Source organism: Nymphaea colorata, chromosome 3 (assembly GCF_008831285.2).
Source record: "Nymphaea colorata isolate Beijing-Zhang1983 chromosome 3, ASM883128v2, whole genome shotgun sequence".
NCBI classification, from domain to species: Eukaryota; Viridiplantae; Streptophyta; class Magnoliopsida; order Nymphaeales; family Nymphaeaceae; genus Nymphaea; species Nymphaea colorata.
Window position 1 is genome coordinate 23487468 of NC_045140.1, and position 23142 is coordinate 23510609.

The window sequence follows — 23142 nt, forward strand, 5'->3', positions numbered from 1 at the left end:
AGAACAACTTGTAATTGTTCCATAGTTATGCATCGAAAACTAGAGCAGATTCATCGAATGTTTTAACAAGTGTCCATGAATCTGCTCAAAGCTTTGGGGTACATTTATGTAACAGTTGCAAACTGTTCTTTTTGAAAAATGGGCTCTAAAAGTTTAGGGGCACAGTCACAGCCACAAAGAGCTCGTTTTAAAAGGCCTGATAAAAATGTTAAAAGTAAAAAATGTGTTTTCCCCATTTGTGGAAAAAAACCTTTAAATGATTTTTTTGTGTTTTTTATCATGCTTTTTCTCATTATTTGTGTGTTATTTCTTGCTTTAAGTTTAAATTTTAAGTTAAATTATTTATCTTCATTTCTATCATTACTAAAACATCACGTTTTTACCATTTTATGAAGTTGTTTTTTATGTTTTCTTGTTAGTTTTTTTATTTTTATTTTTCTTAATTTTATAATTTTATTGTACAAAATTACCGATATTTTTTTTGTGATTTTTCCTAAAATGAACTTTAAAAAAAATTAAGCCAGAATGCCTCACTATTTAAACCCATTAATGGTATTTGTGATGACGCTTAGGGGGGGAATTTCGTCACTTGATAAATTGTCTGCTAAGATTAGATATTTGAGTCGTACAAGAGTTATTCATATATTATTGAAAAAAATGGATAACTCTAACTTTAATATTTTCGAGTGAGAAGGACGTTAACAACTTATCAATTGACGTGCCTTAGTCTTATTCCTCCCTGTTGAGCATTAGAAGGCATGATCGGAAAATGTGACTCGAGATCCCCGGCATGCTTCCTGGCTGCCGGGACTCTTTCGATGCATTACGATGAATATATGTAATTTAGAGCCGGTACATGTAAATTCACAGTATAAGATGACTACCGATACCAATGATTACGAAGGGGGCAGGGTGTGAAAACGGATCGGATCTGTTTATCTTATCTGGGAACTTATTACTGGTCCATGTAAGCGTCGATCTCTTGTTCCGCGGGTTCTCCACCATACAAACGGTTCACTTGTTTCCCGCCACGAAAAATAATTTTTTCGTTTCGTTAAAAGCAAGAAACCTCAGTAATTCCACTTGGACTATAAGAAGACTGGGAGGGAGAGGGGGAGAGCGAGAGATTCCTTAATCCCAATGGCGTTTACATTCTCTCCCACTACGTCGATCCGATGGATGTCAGGAGATAGGAGTAGGTTTCCGGCGAGTTGTCCGGCGATTTGTCCGGCTCGTGGAAGGAAGAGAGGCGTAGTTGCAGCAGCGGACGAGAAGAAGGATGGGACAACATCCTTCAGCCCCTTCAATTTCGTCACGGACAATCCTTCTAGTCGGGGAGCGATCCAGCTACCGGAATCTCCGGCCGAGGACGGGAACGTCGGCCAGATGCTTTACGTGAGTTTTCTCCTGTCCTAATTGTCTGATGGTTTTGGTTTTCGTTCCTTCGTGGCGACTTATACTTTCTGATCCGAGACGATGCGTGGAGTCCGCAAAGAGATGCTTTCTCAAACGGAAGAGGCAGGTTTCTTGATCGCTTTTCTGATTTGCCTGTTCCAATATTTGGTTTTCTTTTTGTTTTGCTGATTTCTCCAAACTTTGAGGAAGGCGGAAAGGATGTGATGCTCTATGAGTTTTGCTCGTCAGTCTAACCTTTTTTTACCAGGCTTATCCCTTTTCATCCGTTTTTTATGAATTACAGGACATTTGTCAACGGCCATTTGGATTTCTAACATCCTTTATGGTCGACAGAAAAATATGTATCCCTATATCTAATTCACTCTCCATTTTCTTGTCAATATAGAGAATAGAGGACAAGGGGAAAGAGTATGGATCGTACGTCAAAGCAGGGAAATTCAGATGGTTCGTAAGGGAGACAGGTAATTTACCTCATATTTTATTCTGAGAATGTTTTCAACGCAACGCATGTTATACTTGTCGAAGTTTGAGCGGTTAGGTTTCAGGACATGGACCGATAACGCACCATTATCTCATCTGCTCCTGTGTCGAACTTTCCCTTTAATGACCATCCTACTTGTAATGGGTTTATGATGAATGCATGTGCCGTGGCATTGTTGATTCTGGATTATGATATGGGTTGATGCCTGACATGTTTTTGATACGATGTTTGTAATTCAAATTTGAAAATGCAGGATCATCTGAAAGGTCACGTGGCACCATTGTCTTTGTCCATGGAGCTCCTACTCAATCCTATAGTTATCGTGTGGTTATGGCTCAGGTCCGATTGTGTCTCTTGTTTTTTATATATCGTAACTTCAGACAGTTTAATGGGCTTATGAGTTTTGTTGGCCATGTATATCATCTTATGCATGAGTGGCCCTTATATAATGCCTTATGCACTTCTGTTCGCTTTCTGACATGCAGTCCCACATTTTATCTTCCACAGAAGCAATCGCCCTCCACAGATAAAATGGTCTTTCTTTTATGACTATGCATACCTCCTACAGTATTTGCAAGGTTTTCTTCCGATTCTTCCACAACACTTAATGGAATCAGTTTGGGGATTTGGAATTCCCTCGGTGACATGAAAGCAGAACTTCTTTCATCTAGTAGTTTAAAGACAACTCCAAAATTTCATAAGTGGCACTAGAAACAAGACTCTCATGGAGTTTATAGGACTTGATTTGATGCATCAGTTTTGGACGAGGCAGTCTTAACAGCCATCTGACACCTACAGGCTAAAGAAGTCTTATAGCTACTTGAAGTTGAACAACTTGTCTACAACACTACTTTCCTCAAGTAGGCACATCAATTTCATGGAAATGCGCATTGGTTAATCTAGATGATCAGAATATGATAGTATTTGCTCTCACATTATTAAAATTTCAGGTGTAATATATAAACGAAATGTCACAATGAATGGCACATTTTTTTATATATATCCAGCCATTACTTCCAAGTTCCAAGAATAGAACCTCAAACACTTGCTGTTATTTATTGCCAATTTTCCAACTTATCTTCTGGATGTATATTTGCTGTTAAACAATAGAATATTAAAGAGGAGAAAAAGAACCTGAAGATAAAAAAATATAGCAATGATATCTATACATCTTTAACTTCTTTCTGTATGTCGGTGAATAGTAAATCTAAATAGTCACTCATCTAAAGTTTGTTACAATGACCTGTTTCCTGGCGGGGAGATCAAAGTGAGATTGTTTGGTGCTTGTTTTGTCGTTTTTCATAGCTACTACAGATGTATGTGTTTATTAGCAGCTTGTAGATTCTATTTCATGAAAGGTTATGCACTTGAACTTGTGATCTGTAGAAATTGTTATTTGAAGTTTCACTTTTATCCCATTGTACCTTGTGAATCTTGTCATGTTTGTCGTTTGGAGAGTTTTAGCAGTCATGTTCACCTGATTAGTAAGTTGACCTAGGTATATACTAGTTTATCATAGTATGATCTAGATGACCTTCATATGACTTGATTAACTATGTGACTGTGCACTTTTATCACATTCAAGTTGGTTCTCGTTGTTCTGAATAATCTTGCACAAAATTTTCACCATCTTGATTCTTAGTAAGTTAACCTGGGCTGCATCATGATTTCATCTTAGTCATCTCTTAGATTTGTCAAACTTACTATGAATTAATAAGGTTATTGTTTTCAAGTTTTATGTCCATGAAGAATTAAATTCGTTTCATCTGTTTCTCATATGAAGTGGAATTCCCTTCCCCAGAATTAAATATTTTGAATATATTTATATGTTCTTCAGTGAATACACTTGGATTAATATTTCGCAGGTATTGGTTGTAGATGTTAGATTGGTTTTTATTTTATCTTTTCCTACAGACCATCTTGAATTGAGGATTAAGTACTATGGCATGTTTCTTCTTATTCCTCTGAGCAGATGGCAGATGCTGGTTTTCACTGCTTTGCACCTGATTGGATTGGATTTGGTTTCAGTGATAAACCCCAGCCTGGATATGGGTTTTCATACACAGGTACATAAACATTTGCAAGTCCCTTCTAGTCAAGTGTTTCTGGCACAATCCTAAAAATTTTCTTCTGATACTCTAAAATTCTAGTGTATAAAATACAGAAGATGCTTATCATGAAGAGTTTGACAAGATACTCGAAGCACTCGACGTGACATCCCCATTTACCCTTGTAGTTCAGGTAAGGCTACACCCAGCACTAGACTTTTTTTTTAGAATATTTTCAGTAGCTGCACTTCATTTCCAAAGTTGGTTTTGAATTTTTGAAATGGTGGTCAATTCCTAAAGATGCTGAAGCACTTGATTTTACAGGAAAATCTTGTAGGTAAATGAGTTATTAACCAAAAAATTATTTTCATTTTATCAAAGTCAACGACATCGACAAGGATTATAGTACGCTTTTGTATTTCCCATCTTTATTTTCCCTGAGAAGATTATGCACAAGTTCTGAGCAGAAACAATGACATAGTTCATTGTGCTACAGTCTTTTCATTACTAATCTTCTTGAAGTATTCAAGTGATTTTTGGTATATATCACTACTGTTGTATTGTCTCTATTAATAATCCTTTGTACCAATACATATACAAAAGCCATCTGTCCTTCGATGGGGCTTCTAGACTTCTACAGATACTTCATTGAATTTCCTTCTATTTTCACAGGGTTTTCTTGTCGGTTCATTTGGATTGACATGGGCTATAAAAAATTCAAGTAGGATATCAGACCTTGTAATTCTAAATAGCCCAGTAACCAGCTCTTCACCCATTCCATCCTTGTTTCAGCAGTTGAGGTTTGATTTATTCTCTTTATGTGCCTGTACTTTCTTTATATTCAGATGAACACCTATACGTTTTCTACATATGGTAGGTATGCTTGTATGAAGTACATGAGTTTACATGAGTAAGGTCTACATTTCTTATGCCCTTCTTCTCTGGTGAGTGACCAATGCTGAATACATTGTTTTTTGAGGACAATTCCGCATTGATATCTGTGTCTCTTAGAAGTTTGATATAATTAGTTTTGAGACAATTTTATTCTGTAGTTTGGGTTGGTAGAGCTAATCTAAGATATTCTTCTTTTGATTACTTTTTCATAGATATAGCTGTACAAAGAAAGATGATCTTCTCATAATACCAAATTTAATCATATATAAAATGGGAATGGCATCCAAAGTATTCTTGTAATACCAACATTTGGAGAATTTTCAGGAATAACAACATGGTGATTGGTCAACATAGAGAGGCATACTTTACAAAGCTTGGGAATAACAAAAATAGTGATTGCTCAAACAAAGGGACATGCTTTACAAAGCTTTGGAATAACAAAGTGGTGAATGCTCAAACATAGAGACATACTTTACTAATATTTGAATTTTATCTCATGGGAGCCTATGAATGGAGCTCTTTAACAAGGAAACACAGTTGCTATGCACTGTAGTTTTCCGTTTTTCTTAACAAATGCCAGGTTTAGAAGCAGATGTTTCGACATCTTAAATCATCTTATAAGTTGGGAATAATTTTGATACTCATGAGCTTATTAATGATTGTGGAGCCAAAAGTAACAAAGCTGCATTCACCATTGTGAAGCTAAGAATGATCATATAATTGACTAACAGGTGAATGGGCCTATGAAGCATCTGCCATATATTAGTATGACCAAAGGAATGCAAAAGAAATCAGGCTTTACTTGACATTTTATACTTGGACTTGACCCTGCAAATTTTGTATAGTCATTGAGGCAAGATGTAGGATATCATATAGGTTTACTCTCTCTATGGGTTTTTGTATGTAAAGATTCTTTGGAAGGCCAAAGGGCTCGTGTTTTGTTGGTCCAACCCCAAATTGTGTGATTGGATTTTCTGAGATGAACTTTGTTTTCTGAGAGAATATTGGCTTCAATAGAAACTGATTTTATGCTATCTATGCCTTTTCTCCAAGCGGCAGATTTCTGTTCTTTTATTCTTTCCAGTGATTCACTTTTTAGTGCAAGAGTATTGTCTGCATCCTTCTGATTGGTATCCTTCTTACAGGGAGGGATGAAATATTTATTTATTGTGTTATTGCTTACAGGACAAGCTAAGTATATGATAAAATCTATGAGATGATGAGAGCATCCTCTTATTATAGGATAATTATTCTACAATTGCATGACACAGACCTGTTGTGCTGTCATTTTTTAATTGCACGAGTGTATCTATATAGTATATAGTAATTTTCCTTATTCGATGATTTTCAGCTATTGTCCACTACATTCCCTTTAGATTCTTAGAAGCGGAAATTTGCTTTTGGATTTTATTGCAGGTTTCCATTGCTTGGTGAATTTACTTGCCAAAATGCTGTTATGGCTGAAAGATTTATTGAAGCTGGCAGTGCGTACGTACCTAATCTATGGTTTAATTATATTTTTTTTTATACAACACATTGTGACTTGTAACTTTAATTTTATTAGATATGAATAGCTTAGGTAATTTGATTGGGGTGATTTTGTGCTTAAGCAGTTGGAAATATGAAATCATAATAATGTCACTTCATTAAAATTGCCTTTAAAGTTAATGCATCTGGATTAGCCTTGAGGGGGTTGGCACTTGGCATAATGGACCAGGGCTTGAGCCTTTGATGGGCAGTCATCGCTCAATCTCCAATGGCACCAGATCTCTGCATGAATTGATGCATGCATTTCCTGCAGGCAAGGGCATTGTTAGTCTCAGTATTTTATGAAGTTAGGTGAGAAACAAAGTCCCGTGTACATTGCATGGATATTCCTATACTCGGACTTGTTACTAAAGATACAGCCTCCTCTTTTGTTATTTACTGAGTCTGCACCATTCTGCAAAACATTGACATTCTGTAAACATGTTCCTTGAGGAAACTGATTTGCGATTACTTGATAAAGCATTGAGTTTGGACTTTGGATGCCTTTTTTCTTCCGTTTGTATTCTTCTTCATGATTATACACCTTCTACAATGGGGCCTCTTTTGCTCTGATGCATAAACTTGGGGAACAGATGGAATTGGTGAAGGTGGCGGCAATATGTAAGCACTAAATTCACATTCCATGCATGGCGCTTTAAAATAGAGCATATTCTTTCTTTCCTCTTTTTCTGAAGAAGCTTTGGCATTATATTGTATTGCCTTATGAATACCCAAGTTGGTATTTCTTGGAATTATGTTTCGCAATTCATCTTTAAAGATATGAACATGAATCCGGTGGCAGTACCCTCTAGCACCTCAGGTGACGTCAGATGTTTATGGTGAATGGAGGCATTCATAAGTGAAATTTAGGATTTTTTTGCATCAGCCTTGACCCTTCGACATATAGTTACCAAAACTGTACACGTTTAGAACTTGTCAATGGAGGAATGATACTAAAAAAATGATTAGGTGACACATAAGACTTAACCTTGTGAATTTGTGTGAAGATGCCTTTGCTAGTCAGAAAAATTTACATTCTATGTTCACTATTTTGTATTTTTTCTCATATGTTTGGACTTATGTAATAGAAATTGCTATGTATTTATAATTATGTAACGGAAATTGCTATCCAGCACCTAGTTGCCATACCCTAAGTGCCCTACATAGTAACTACACAGGACTTGTTACCTAGTCGGAACCCCAGGAAAAATTTGAAAAATTGTTCAAGAATTCTAGAATTAATCTATAAATTAAAAGCTTTCCGTGAATTCAAAAGTTAAAAACAGCTGAAAGTTCCACTAGAAGTTGATGAAAACTTTTCTTTCAATGTTGCAAAACACTAAAAGAGGGAAAAAAAAATTTCTTAACTGTCAGCCTGGTCTAGGCACCTAGCAGTCCTAGTCGCATGCTTCCACCTAGGTTCTACTTTTGGCGATGTAACAATATTGTGGTGAAGTAAAAATGCTTTTGGGCTTGAATTTAGGTGCCACTTTAGAGCTTTTCGGCTCAAATGGGGTTACCTTTAAGGCAAGTACATAGTGACTTGAATGGAGAGCCTTGTGGTGTATTAGTATATCGAACAAGGTAAATCGTGTGATGTTAGAGGCATACAGATAAATAAGGAGGGGAGTCTTGAATTAACATATAAAAGTACCAATACTAAATAAGAAAATTTGAAAATACCAAAATAAAAACTAAAAATACCATTCAAAATGCATAAATAAATAAAAGAAGTACAAAATATGAAAAAACCATGATCTTATTGTGATATTATCATGACAAAACTCTGAAAAAAATACCGTACTTTTTCTGTCCCTGAAATTTATCTCTAAATTTTAGTATCACTTAGCCAAAGATTTTATTCAGCAGGATCTTTTCCAAGTATATTAGGTATATACTTGGCTACACACTTCCATTTTTTTTAATATTTAATCCTGCTTGTTCTGGTATTTATTGTTTTTAAGCTGATTGATCGTAATGTCTCTTGACAGCTACATGCTAAAGTTGGAAAAGGCTGATGTGTATCGCTTACCATATTTGTCAAGCGGTGGCCCCGGATTTGGTTTGTATTAATCATCATCGTCCCTTAACTCTTTAACCTTTGTTTTGATGCAGATAAATTACCTTCAAAACATGAAGCTTATATTTTGGTTTTAGTTGGGGATTTATCTTTCTTCCATGCTTAATCTTGCTTGGCATTTTGGGCTTTTTCTTGTCTTCAACATTTCTTTCATGTGGTTTAACCGCTTTTTTTTACGTCACAGATGATGATCATTTATTTTGTTTGCTATTCAGCTTCATGTTTTCTGGATTTGATGCTTGATATTTTCTTTTTTGCCTTGATGCCTGATGTACATTTCGGATTGGTTACTCATTGCTGATTTGCAGCATGCTATTTGATTGATGTTCACATATGTTTGTCTGGAAATGGATGTTTTGTGTTTTTTTTTCTCCTTTGAATAGGGTATTTGGGACCAAAAAAGAGAGCTTATGGGAAGCAAAACCAGCTCTGTTTTTCTGCTGCATGACTGATCACAAATTGTGTCTGCATTAAGGCGATTTGGAGGTTTTGATGAGTCAGTCTTTGGAATGCTGTTATTTTTTGTGGAGAGGAACCTTGAATCCTTGATACTTTAAGAAAACCTCCTAGTTACTCCTTAAAAATTCCAAGACCCTTCAACAGCATTCTCCCCAAATATGGATGGTCAAGGTGTTGCAACCAGATCAGTCTTTCAGTGCTAATACATGTACCATGCAGAAACTGTGGTGGTCAGGCATAATCTGTTTCTAGTAACTGAACGTTCAGTCCACATTATGTGTTGATTTTGGTCGCATTGATCATTAGAAGCAAAAGCATTCAGAAATTCTTACAGAATGGTATGGGAATTTGTGAACCTTAAAGCATTTATGCTCTATGCTTATCTGCTATTTCTTCTCCTCATAAGTCACTATTTGGCTTAAGTACCTGACTGCCTGATGTTCTTCCATCGTGAAGTTTGTTGCATTTTAGGCCATAGCAAGTTCTCGAACAGGTCATATATCCACGTTTAAAGGCAAACACATATTTGTCTTTGCTTATCCCAAGCACCCCATTTATGTGCCAGTATTCATAACAGTTCATCTCCAGAAAGCATTCATCTCTTCATAAGACTAAATTACTAAACTTTTCTAGGATTTTTGAAAGCAGTATACTTTATTCCAGATCTTATTTTATTTCAACCCTGATTGCGATTGGTATAAGTTTTTTATTGATCTCAGCTTTGCTGGAGGCTGCAAGAAAAGCTAATTTTAAGGATGTGGCAAGTCGAATAGCCGACGGGTTTTCATCTGGAAGGTGAATCTGAAATTTAGACAAGTAAAATTCATGTTTCTTTTCTCGCCTCATAATCTTCTTGGTTCATAAATGCAATAAGTTTGACTGCTACATACACAATTTTAGTTCTTTTTTAATAAAAACCATGAATTTCTTGTTTCATAAATGATCTGATAGCTATCAAGTATGTAGAAACACGAACCACAAGGAGAGAGTAGAGAAAACACACACAGTATACGTGGAAAACCTCAGAAAGAGGTGAAAAACCACGGGGAAGCTCTGACCTAGGGGCAAACCGCAACCCTAGGAGAGAGAAAATCACATTCACTTAACTCCACAATTACATGTAAGTGAAGAATATATAGGAGGGAGAGAAAGAGTGTCGCCTAGGATACCGAGCCCACCTCGGTATCCGTGCCCCATAGGACCGGGTCCAGATATGGACCCGGTTCCCCATTACAATATATTCTAACACTCCCCTCAAGCTTGGCATACATGTCAAACATGCCAAGCTTGCTAACATTTTTCTCAAACTGAGATGTACATAAAGACTTAGTTAAGACATCTGCAACTTGATCTTCAGACTTCATATAGGGCAGAATCAACTCTTTTGAATCTATGCGTTCCCGTATGAAGTGGCGATCGATCTCCACATGTTTAGTCCTGTCGTGCATGACCGGATTATTTGCCAGGTTAATAGCAGACTTGTTGTCACAATACATCCTCATCTTCTCTTCCATTTTAACCCCAATATCTGCTAAAAGAATTTTGAGCCATAGCATCTCTGTAACCCCCATAGCAACCGTCCTGTATTCAGCCTCAGCACTGGACCTGGAACAAACTTTTTGTCGCTTACTTCTCCAGACCACAAGGTTACCTCCAAGAAAGATGCAGTATCTTGTGGTAGACCTCCTAGTATCTGTGCATCCTGCCCAGTCGGCATCAGAGTATCCTTCAATACTTAGTCGATCTTGCCGAGTGTAGAGCAATCCTTTCCCTGGGTCATTCTTTAAGTATCCCAACACTCTTTCAGCACTTTTCCAATGACAATAAGTAGGGGCATGCATAAACTGACTTAACACACCCACAGCATACGTAATATCTGGGCGAGTAAGAGTGAGATAAATAAGTTTACCAACCAGCCGCTGATACCTCCCTTTTCCTTCCTCATCCAAGATAGTCCCAGATTTGATACTTATCCTTGTGCCAGACTCCATTGGGGTAAGAAAGGGCCTGCATCCCAGTTTACCTGTCTCTTTTAGAAGATCCAAAGTGTATTTTCTTTGGCTCATAACAAGCCCAGTCTCAGATCGCGCGATCTCAATTCCCAAGAAATACCTTAGTTTGCCCAGGTCTTTGAGATCGAATTCTGCAGCTAACGTTTCTTTCATCTTCCTTTTTTCCCCCTCGTCATCATCTGTGACAATCATGTCATCAACATATACAAGTAGAAGGCTCACCAGACCATTTCTCTGCTTGATGAAGAGGGTGTGATCACCATTTCCCTGTTTATACCCATTAGTCTTCATTACAACCCTTAGTCTTTCAAACCACGCTCTAGGGGACTCCTTGAGACCATACAAAGCTTTCTTGAGATAGCAACACTTCCCGTTCCGAGCATATCCAGGCGGCATGCTCATATAGACTTCTTCCTCAAGGTGACCATTCAAGAAGGCGTTCTTGACATCAAGTTGGTCCATGCTCCACTTCTTCTGCACTGCAAGAGCTAGGATGACCCTTACGGTCTTCAGTTTCGCCACGGGAGCAAACGTCTCAAGATAGTCAATCCCATATTTCTGGCTAAACCCTTTAGCAACTAGGCGGGCTTTATAGCGTTCTACTGTGCCATCAGGTTTGTACTTCACATTAAACACCCACTTGGAACCAACTAAGTGAGTTCCCTTGGGGATGTCAACAACCTCCCACGTACTGTTCTTTTCCAGGGCATCCATCTCCTCTGTCATGGCCTGTAGCCATTTAGGATCCTTCCTGGCATCTTCCACTGACCTGGGAATAACAGCCATAGATAAAGAGGTAACAAAGCACTTGTAGTCTTTGCTGAGTTTAGCATATGAAACAAATCTCTGAATAAGATGAGAAGTACATGACCTGGTGCCCTTGCGCAGGGCTATGGGAAGTTCTTCATTCATTGGACTTGGATCATCCGGGGAGGTCACAAGATTGGGAAGATTGGGATTGGCAACATCGACATCTTCCATCACATCCTTCTTCTTCCTGCTGTAAACCTGACCAAATAAGTGACCTCGAGACTGTTCTTCCACAGGGCCCCCCTCCATCTGACTGTCTCTGTCCTTCCTGACAATGTCTTCCACACTTGGAGAACTAACTGTATAATCCAAGAAATCCATGAACTGAATCAACTGATGCGAAGAATACTCTTCCCTTCTGTCACCTAGACACTCCCCCTGAAAAGGAGTCGCAGGGAAGTATGCCACATGTTCATGAAAGGTAACATCCCTGGAGACATATACTCTGGAAGTGCTAGGGTCAACACACTTGTATCCCTTCTGAGTGGAGGAATACCCCAAAAAGACCGCTTTGATGGACCGAGGATCAAGTTTCTTGAGAGTGGGACTATGATCATGGACAAAGCAAACACACCCAAACACTCGAGGGGTCAAAGGCCAGGGATTCTGAGTAGGCCACAAAACAGAATAAGGGGAATGACCATTCAACACACGAGTAGGCATACGGTTAATGAGATGAGCATTAGTGAGAAGTGCATCACCCCAGTACCGCTTAGGGACATGACGTTGAAACATAATGGCCCGGGTGACATTTAACAAATGACGGTTCTTCCTTTCAGCCACACCATTTTGAGGAGGTGTGTAGCTACAGGATGTTTCATGTATAATACCCTTGCTTCGCAGGAAGTCATCAAGGGATTGGGAGACATACTCTCGAGCATTGTCAGTACGAAGGGTCTGAACAGGGGTTTGGAATTGAGTTTCAACAAATGCCACAAAGTTTTTGACAATGTCAGGAACTTCACTACGTTCTTTCAACAGATACACGAACGTACACCGGGAGTAGTCATCAATAAGAGTCATGAAATAATAAAAGCCACGACAAGTGGGTACTCCCGAAGGACCCCAAACATCAGAATGAACCAAAGCAAAAGGACGGTCGGCTTTATTGAATGAAATAGGGTACGAGGCCCTAACATGTTTAGACAACTGACACACTTCACAGGCGAAGGTGTCCAAAGACACAGAATGAAACATCATAGGAAACAACTTTTTAAGCAACGGGAATGGAAGATGACCAAGTCTCTCGTGCCAACGCATAATGATGGATCTGTCCTCCATGCCAGGCAACTGTCCACTGGTGGCTGAAATCAAAGCAGAAGCAACTTGTACGGGCAGTCTGTAGAGACCATCAATAACCGAACCAATCCCAATCTTCTGCCCCGTCCCCAAGTCCTGCAGTAAACAACGATCAACAGAGAAAATTAGATTACAGTTTAACTCTTTGGTAATACTGCTGACAGATAACAAATTGACAGGAATGTTGGGAACATGTAGGGCATTATGAAGACAATATTTGTTCAGTAATGATAAACTCCCTTTTCCAGCCACAGAGATAGAGGAACCATCAGCCATAGCCACATGCTGCTGTCCAGAGGTCAACCTGTACTCTTGAAACATCGTAGGGTCCCCTGTCATATGATGAGTGGCCCCACTGTCAACAATCCAATCACCGAGGGAGGAATTACCTTGATCACTAGTAGCAACTAGGGCCTGGGCTAACTTAGCCCCCTCAGAAGTAGAAGCATCATCCTGGGTAGACAAACGACTAATGTATGCTTGCAACTCTCTAAGTTGATCTGAGGAGAGCTTGGATTTTGCAACATTGGTCGACCCTGGACTCGGCTCGGGCACAGAAGGAGCACGGCGATGAGGAGGAGGACGACCTCGGACGAGACGCTTCTCAGGATGAAGGTCCCAACAAAAATCAACAGAATGACCCACTTTGTTGCAATGGCTGCATCGGCGAGTAGGACGCTGCCCTGTCCCTGAAGTATGGCTCACAAAGGCTGCTGGAGAGCTCCCCTGATGGGAGTCAATATGCATAATCTGGCGCCGTTGCTCCTCAGACTCAATACGAGCATATACCTCTTCGATTCCAGGAATCTCATCACAGTTAAGAATCTGGCTCCGAATGGTTTCAAACTCATCACGCAGGCCTCCAAGGAAGATAAAGGTGCGGTCCATCCATTCCTTTTCCCAATACAGGGCATGATCTACACCACATTTCCAGTCATCATTCACATGATAGTCAAGTTCCTCCCATTTGGTCTTCAGGGCGGCATAGAAGGAGGCAACAGATAAATCACCCTGTTTAAGAGCATATATGCTACGTTTGATTTGATATGCACGTAAAACACGTTTTTTACGACCATACATACGTGCAAGAACAGTCCACATATCATATGCAGTCGATTTACGCAAGATCAAAGGCTGAATATCTGCAGAAACCGAACTAATAATCCATACTTTAACCTGACTATCTTCCAAAGCCCAGGTCGGCCATTGCGAATCAGTTTTAGAAGGTGGAGGCTTCTCCCAAGTGATATAGTGCAGGCGACCACGACTAGTAATGCCGATTTCTAGGGCAGCAGACCACGAGAGATAGTTATCCTTGTTCAGCCGAATGGAGGTGACATGAACAGGCAAGTTCTCACCCTTGGTATTGCTGCCCGTGTCCAGGGCATCATCAAGCTTGGAAATCACTGCGTCAGCCATGGCAATCCCCAAATAAGGTCACAACTGGCCGGCGGCGAAAACAAGACAGTCGGCGGCGACGCGGAAGAAGAGGGCAGCGGAGAAAAAACCAGTCGACGGTGCTGGGACCTGTGACGGCAGCAGGGCAGGGTGGCGCTGATAACGACGGCGACGCTGGGAGCGGCGACGGCAGCAGGGCAGGGCAGGACGACACTGGGAACGGCGGCAGCAAAGAAGAGATCCACACCGGCGACGGCAGCAGGGCAGGGCAGAACGGCGCTGGGAACGATGACGATGGCGGTGCCGGACGGCGGCAGCGTTCCTGGACGGCGGCAGCGTTCCTGGTCGGCGGCGGTGCTGGAAACGGCAACGGGGGCAGCACGTGAACGGCGGAAAAGCACTACTTGCACACCAACGATCTCACACGCGGTGGCTCTGATACCATGTAGAAACACGAACCACAAGGAGAGAGTAGAGAAAACACACACAGTATACGTGGAAAACCTCAGAAAGAGGTGAAAAACCACGGGGAAGCTCTGACCTAGGGGCAAACCGCAACCCTAGGAGAGAGAAAATCACATTCACTTAACTCCACAATTACATGTAAGTGAAGAATATATAGGAGGGAGAGAAAGAGTGCCGCCTAGGATACCGAGCCCACCTCGGTATCCGTGCCCCATAGGACCGGGTCCAGATATGGACCCGGTTCCCCATTACAATATATTCTAACAAAGTACTATAATATCTTAAACAGTTTGATTATGTTCTGTGTAGTTTCAAGTGTTATGTTCCAAGTTGGTGATTCCTCACTGCTATATCCATGTTAGTTTCCTTAAAGAAAATGACATTAACTTTTGCACATCTGAATAACAAAACGTGTGCAGATGGGACAAGCGAATTCTGGTGGCATGGGGGATATCCGATAAATATTTGTCTCGATCAGAAGCTGAAGAATTTCAGAGAAACAATCCTTCTATTGTAAAACTCAACATAATAGAAGGGGCTGGTCATATGCCCCAGGAGGACTGGTAAAAACTTTTGCATTTCTTATTTAACTGATTTAAACTTTTGAAATAGTGTATTGGGTCCAGACATTTATTTTGTTCTTGCATTTCAGCACTTCTGTTTGGGCTTTTCCTGCTAACTATGGCTGCTGCCATGTTATTGACAGGCCCGAGAAAGTGGTTGATGCTTTAAAAGCATTCCTGTAACCTCACATGGAAGTAGTAGGTGATTGATATCCTCCGATTTGCTCCGTTAGTACCATCAGATTTGGATGATGGTGATTGTCGGCACGGATAAAATGAGGCTGTCGGGAGAAACTGCATTCAGGTTACTTTTCTTAACGCCGAACTCAGTTACCGGAAAGGCATCGAACTAGCGATACTACAAAAACTGTGTTATTTCGGAGCTCCATTGTGGCTTTCAATCACTGGTAAGTTACAGATCCAAAGAGAAAAATTTGCTGAATAACTGAGGCCGAAAACTACTCCGATATTTCCTTTTTCTTTTTTCTTTCCTCATGATTCGCAGATAGCAAATTTAGTACCGAAAAATTATGCTTCATCCGTTGCTGCTGTATATGTGTGTCCATCGTTCTTCAACGTGAGCAGTTTTCAAGCGCTGTAAGTCTCAAAGCATGAGTTGCAGTTCGACGCATTATTGTCTTTGAAGTATTGTTTCTCGACATCCCTTTCCGATCTTGATCCTTGTAGGAGACAACTAGTTGCTGAAAACAAGATGGCAAATGAACGGAGAGGTAGATGAACGAGATGAACGGATCCATCTTGTCAGACTAAGACAAAGCTCTGATAATGTCCCAGATTGGGAAAAAACTAGCGTCGATGCCAACGATGTTGCCAATCTCGTTTTATCCGGGATCCCATACCCGAAGCGAATAGCCGTCCTTAATACAGCATTCAGCAACGTCGACCGTCTCAATCAACGAAATGGATTTCAGTTAAGCTTAATAATAACAATAGTGTTTTTTGATCAAAGCCCCTATTTAAGAGATCGACTTCTGGTTCCCGTTATCGTAGCCGGTTGTGTGCATCGCCCAGGATTTCTTTTCTTTAAGAAATAAGTAGTTTGGATAAAGCAAATAGAACAGCAAATTTTGGTTTTTGTTCGGCAAATTCTTCTTTAACATATATATATATATATATATACTGACTGCCTCTTAATTGTTGGATAGTTTTTTATTTATTTTTCATTGCAAACAACCGCAGCCAAAATTTTTATTTGGCAATTATTTTTTAAGGTATTTTACTAATACCTCAAGGGATGGTAGCGTATTGGACGACAATGTGGTTTGGCTCTTTTAAGGACTCAGGTTCGAGTCTTCGAGTGGTCACTGTCATGTCTCAGTGCTTTTTACTTTTGAGCCGTAAAAGAGCTCAAAGCATGTTCTGTGAAAACCCAAGGACGGGCATAGGAAGGGTTAATGGCTTCTTAAGGGCGGTGCAATAAACCACTCACTCTTAAAAAAAAAAAAGATATGTACCAATGGTTGTCGGTAGTTTTAGATTTTTAGTGGCAGAAAAAAAAAAATCCGTTCGGCAATAGAGGTAGATGACAAATTTTAATTTATCTATTTTATATATTTAAATAAACTGTGTACATTCTTTAACCGTCGAGATCAGTACAAAACTAAAATGCACAAGTCGAAACAGGGTTTCTCTGGTCCCAAAAACAGCATTTATGCTATGAGTCTGGAGTTTCTAGATTTTATTAACGAAGAGGAAGGGGAATCTCATACAGTGGCACAACGTGCAAATCCTGGATCTCAGATTTATTCAGATTTGCAAGCTTATGAAGAACAAGAACCTTATGTATGGTTGAGGTCGACTAATAATTAATATGTTTACACTCTAATCAGACCCAAAACAATTCATACTTAGCCAGCTTATATTCGAATTCAGAGTCGGATTGGTTGATTAAGACTGAACCATATGGGACTAAATTAGGACGCTAATATGGAACATAACCAAGCCTGGATTTTAGACAGATTCATCAGAGAATGCAAAACTGCATACTGGATCCAGATCCATAATCAGCTAGGTTTCTTTCCTGAAGTAGACTATTTAGATCCGAATTCGGGTCGACAATCGGGTAAGTATGACCCATTGACATCAAAGCAGACCTGACCTCCAAGCCGGGAAGTATTCAGCGTTTCAAATAGAGGGAGAGCCCTCTGCGGCTCCTCGATGCTGCGAGGGCACCGGCCAAAGTAATGCCACCACCACGGCCGTCGCCACCACAACCACCATCGGATGAAGGAGCTACTCCCGTCTCTATCGGGTATATTGGCCACCGGCTGGCGACCATCCTCCGATCACCGAAGCCACTGGAGGCAAGCTCCCTTGCCCCCTTCATGCCCCACCTCTCGCTGTCCCTCCTCCCTCAGCTCATCTCATCCTTCTCCCACGACACCCCTGCTAGAAACATCATCGCCTTCTTCTCTTGGTGCCAATCTCACCTGCCAGATTTTTGCCCTTCCAACCCGATCACCATTCCTCCACTCTTCTCCCTCTTAAGCCTCCTCCTCCAGCGCCCCTACAACTTCTCCTCCGCGGTGTCCCTCCTCCGTCGCTACGTTCCCCACCACCTCCATCCTCTCTCCCTCATCCAGCTCTCTCCTTCGGAACCCCTCCTCAACGTCGCGGTCACTGCCTACGTCCATTCCCGCAACCCCCAGCTCGCCGTTGTCGTCTTCAAGGAGATGAAGCGCCGCCGCCTCCGGCCGAAGCTACTTACCTGCAACACGCTCATTAACTCGTTGGTAAGAATACCGTCTTCCACTTTCTCATTGTCGCCGTCTTCGTCTGCGGTTACTGCTAAGGAAATCCTTGATGATATGATTGAACTTGGCATTTCGCCCGACATTAGAACTTTAAATATGATCATATATGGATACAGTAAGAATTATAGATTTAAGGAAGCCATGAAAGTTTTCCGGCAAATGGGCAGTTTCGGTTGCTCGCCGGATAAGGTTACTTATAACACCATTCTTGATGGGTTCTGCAAAAAGGGTATGTTGAATGAGGCTAGGGATTTGCTTTGTGAGATGAGGGATGCCGGACTAGAGCCGAATCGGAAGACGTATAACATAATTGTGTGTGGGTATTGCCAGTTGGGGCAGTTGAAAGAGGCCGTCAAATTAGTGGAGTTGATGACCCAAAGGGATGTTGTTCCCGACAACTGGACGTACAATATGCTGATCAGCGGTTTGTGTAATTTAGGTAGAATTGATGAGGCTTGCAAGATTCGAGATGAATTGGAAAAATTGGAGCTTGTGCCCGATGTCGTAACTTATAACACGATAATTAATGGATGCTTTCATTGGAGGAGTGTGCAGCAAGCATTTGAGCAGATTGAATCGATGATAGCTAAGGGTGTCTGGCCGAATGTCGTTACCTATAATATAATGGTGAATGGACTGTGCAAGGAAGGAAAACTAGAGGAAGCAAGACGTTTCATGGGGAAGATGTTAGAAGATGAGCTGACGCCAGATTGCATTGCTTATAATACAATGGTTGATTCATACTGTAAGCGGGGGAGTTTTTATGAGTCCTTCAAACTGATGGATGAGATGGTTGGAAAAGGTTTAAAGATGGATACATTTACCTTCAACTCATTGCTTCAATGCTTATGCAAGGAGAAGAGGGTCAATGATGCATATGAACTACTGCTGAACAAAGCCCCTAATTGGGGATTTCTGGTCGATGAAGTTAGTTATGGTACTGTGATAAATGGGTACTGTAAAGAAGAGAACGTAGCGAAGGCTACAAAAATCTGGGATGAGATGATAAGGAAAGATATTATTCCCTGTGTGTCGACCTACAATTCTCTTATAGGTGGATTTTGTAGGTTGGGGCAAACTGAACAAGCGGTTGCAAAGTTCATTGAGATGGTTGAGAATGGAGTATCACCAGATGAAACCACGTTTAATACGATTATTTATGGGTACTGCAAGGCAGGGAATCTGGAGAAGTCTTTTCAGTTCCATAATGAAATGGCAGGAAGGTCATTCAAGCCAGATGTTTACACATGCAATATTCTTATTCATGGGTTGTGCGGCGCAGGAATGATAGATAAGGCACTTAAGTTCTTTGACATGTGGACATGCAAAGGAAAAAAGGTCGACTCTGTGACTTATAATACATTAATAAATGGGTTATGTAGAGAAGGAAAACTTGAACTCGCATTGGAGTTTTTTATAGAGATGGAGGAGAAGAAATTGGGACCTGACAGTTATACTTATGCTGCCTTACATTATGGGCTTTCCAAAGCTGGAAGACTGGATGAAATACAAGATTTGCTTTCTAAGATGGTTGAAGCTGGCATAAGACCCAGAAATTTATCTGATGCAGCACATAAAAAAGTTCAGTCTGAGGAAGAAAGGAAAGATGAATTGGTAATACAACCATGCGAAAATGCAAATACTTCTTATTATGGGCCTGATTTTTATCCACTTCAGCTTGAAGGGCTGTGCAATGATGGAAGGATGGAAGAAGTGAAACTCATTTTAGAAGAAATGCTGCAGAAGGGCATCACCATAAATATATCTACATATTTGGTTTTGGTGGGTGCACTTATAAGGAAGCAGAACAACCTCTGGCGGGGAACAAGTTACAGCTAACTTTTCTATAATAGCGGCAGTTATGACATCCATTCATCTTTCAAACATTTGATATTTTAATGGCTGCATTAATGCTGTCCTAGCAGATCAATAGCAACTTTATGTGTTGCAGTTTCCCATGTGGTAATCACCTAAAACAAAGTGGCATAAGGGGCAATTGGGAGTCTAAATATGAGAAGGTTTCCAGGGCCTGTCAGTTTTGAGGATGATTTCATCTGATTCCCAAATACTTCAGGTAAGATCTTGCTAATCATGAGAAGTATTCTCCTTTCTTTTCAATATGTGTATATTCTCCCACATGAACTGCTAGTATTTTTTGAATGAAACTCTATAAATTCAGCAACATATAAATAATTTAAAATACAAACTTCCCTTTTCGGTAATGAGAGGTCCTTCTTTGACGTTGAAACTTGACTCTGTTCGGTTGACACTAGTTTAAATGTAAGTGTCTCTCTTGGGAATGCTTTCATTAAAAATTTATGAACTAAATGTGAACTGTAAAGCACTGTTAACAGCTTGCACTATGAACAAGTTCAATCAGATAACTCTTAACAGAATTTGTAGATCGCTCTTGTTGATGGGGTCCTAAATGCAGGTGTAAAATCTGCCTCATAGTTTATGCTGAAAAAGGGAAACACAAAAATGGAGATAAATGTGAGACAGGGATTTACTGGCATGCTTGCTCTAACTTATCAAGATGTCTCCATCATGATGTAATGTCATGTCAGATTTACGATGGATTGAATCAATGGCTGGTCAAATTTATATCTGTACTTTTAATGCTTGGTTATAGAAAATTTATTAAAATGGTGATAAAAATTGCAAATGTTTTAGAGAGCCCATTGGCAAATAGTTTTTCCATGGAGTGGCTGCTAACCGTTAACAAATATGATGGATTTTGTCATCAGTGCATTCGAGAGAAGGCTGATAGCTCAGGCCAAACTTAATGTCTGCATCTAATTGTGATTATGGGCACTTGAATGTTCAGTGTTCTCTGTAGGGAAAAAAATTTGCAGTTATGAACATGAAAAGATTCACTGTATGCTTTTTTGTATTTGGATTTCTTCATATCAATGTTGTTAGGTTGTATATTCTGTGACTGGGTTTCATGAACTAGTGTTCTTAAAAGCCAGTCAAGTTCTACAGCGGTTGTGCTTAACATGGAGTCAGTACTTTGTATTAGTTTTGGGGGCCAAAGATTTTGACCACCTGCTTGAGCATTATTGTTTGGTCAGACTGCAATGGCTTATAGAGGGGATGCTAATGATATAGATTCTTGTGGGTGTATTATGTTTGTTGCTGTTGAAAAATGCTGTTACTTTCGCTACCAAAACAAGGGGAGTAAACACTTTCTATCTTCCCTTCATCAGGTGGTATCACTTTTGTGTGAGTGGCACTCTTTGAAGGCTGGATTATAGACATGAATAAGGTGGGTGAGAACTAGAGATTTTTTTTTTTTTTTGGTTTTTTTCTTCTTGAGAGAGAAAAAAAAAAGCCTATTCACATTTAATGTTGGACTTGCATATCTTAAATTCTTAATTATCTGGTCAATGACATTGCAGGTTGCTGAAGGTTATGAAGAAGGAAGAGGACAGGATTTCCACCTAGCTGGGATTAGGTCTGTGTCTTCCCCCATGGTGCTTCTGCAGAGGTACCTTTGCTTAGGTAACAAAGACTTTCCAATTGTCTGCATCTTTCCATATAGGAACATGACATTTAATGTGATGCACGAATCATGTGAAAAATCATTGCTTCTTTCGCCACATAGGCAGTGTACACCACCTAATAGTATCTTCCAATGCTTGAGGCAGAATCGTGTACGCTCATCAAATGCAGTGAAAGCTGTCCATACACGTTTGCTCCAGGAATGGTCGCCTTGCATGTGTTTTGGACAACAGGTGAAGTTGCTCAAGGTGGTCAACCCTCCAGCATGTGTGGGACGATAGATGAAGTCGCTCAGGGTGATTATCCGCTGCAACAGGTGCCATGCTACCAGGCTCCGTTCTTGATTATTGTAGAACATGACATCTAACATCTTTCAAAGCTATTGTCTTTCTGCCAAGTGCTGCCCTGGGTGCGCGATTTTGGTAATAGTTGAACACAGTTATGAACCTATAGCTGTGGTGATTATAAAGCCAAAGTCGAGCTATTTCCAGTGCCTTAGCAGGCAATTTTTGAGGTTGAGAATTTCAGTGTGAACACAGCAATACAGAGACATGTTGGGAAATTTAGCTGATTTATTTGGGAAGTTATGGATACTCAAATAGTAGATGCATTTGTCGAGGATAACAATCAATTTCAGTTCCATATGTGGCTCAAATCTTTGGCGTTGTTTTGGCACTCTTCCTGGTGTCATGAATTCTGGTGGCCTTCTACTTCCTACATCGCTTGATCTGAAGCAAAACCTGCATAGTGAGGCCCCGATTTTTGACGTTCAATGGCATTCAGGCCCAAAACTTTCCAGTTCTGCTTCCTCGTTTGCTTAATGTGAATCAATGCAGCACATTGGGTCTACAAGGCTTCAAGCTTCCCCAACCCTTCGCTAATGTTGCGAAGCAAAACCTAGGTTCAGCATACCAAGAATAACTTCACAAAGGATGTAAAATTTGCCAAGCCAGGGTCCTGTCTCAAGGAATCCAAGCCATGCTGTGAGTTTGGTTTCAACCAATGTTCTTCTGGCCAAGCACCAAATACTTAATTTTAAGTCAAAGCCTTCTGTTAGTACTTAATAAGAAGGTGTATCCGTGGGGACAATGGAATCTGGAACTCATGGTACGTGAAATAGTGCCTGCTATGCATCAACAATATTGAGTAAGCTCGGCCACACTATTATCACCTCTCTATGTAGAAGCATTATAGTTTACGCTTCTCCTCTCATATCAGCTAAACTATGCCTTTTCTTTTGGCAACAAACAAGTTTCCCTAGTAAAACTGCTGTAGTTGGTGGTGTTCATTGTGATGCAGTTTTTGAAAGCTGATTTCTAGTTGGAATATAAAATGATGCCTGCTTGGCGAAAATAAGAAATTATAGTGTACAGCTGCAGAGCTGGCTTGCAATTTGTGATGTTGCACTTACG

General features: G+C 40.3%; 2 protein-coding genes across 5 annotated transcripts; both read left to right on the plus strand.

Moving 5' to 3' along the window:
• Positions 1–1087: 1087 nt before the first annotated feature.
• LOC116251551 (uncharacterized) lies at positions 1088–16005 on the plus strand. Its single transcript, XM_031625888.2, has 11 exons — positions 1088–1395; positions 1802–1877; positions 2151–2236; positions 3870–3963; positions 4062–4138; positions 4618–4745; positions 6256–6327; positions 8358–8428; positions 9625–9700; positions 15309–15452; positions 15596–16005. Exons 1-11 carry the CDS (start codon positions 1141–1143, stop codon positions 15633–15635), a joined length of 1119 nt encoding a protein of 372 aa, XP_031481748.1. The 5' UTR covers positions 1088–1140; the 3' UTR covers positions 15636–16005.
• LOC116251550 (pentatricopeptide repeat-containing protein At2g16880-like) lies at positions 15952–22313 on the plus strand. Of its 4 annotated transcripts, XM_031625886.2 has the most exons (5): positions 15952–16049; positions 16140–20300; positions 21436–21494; positions 21628–21730; positions 21877–22313. In XM_031625886.2, exon 2 carries the CDS (start codon positions 17657–17659, stop codon positions 20063–20065), a length of 2409 nt encoding a protein of 802 aa, XP_031481746.1. In that variant the 5' UTR covers positions 15952–16049; positions 16140–17656; the 3' UTR covers positions 20066–20300; positions 21436–21494; positions 21628–21730; positions 21877–22313. The 4 variants fall into 4 exon arrangements, with proteins under 4 accessions (XP_031481746.1, XP_031481747.1, XP_049932901.1 ...); XM_031625887.2 differs by lacking the exon at positions 15952–16049 and having other exon boundaries at positions 16120–20300; positions 21628–21716; XM_050076944.1 differs by lacking the exons at positions 15952–16049; positions 21436–21494 and having other exon boundaries at positions 16120–20300.
• Positions 22314–23142: the final 829 nt, after the last annotated feature.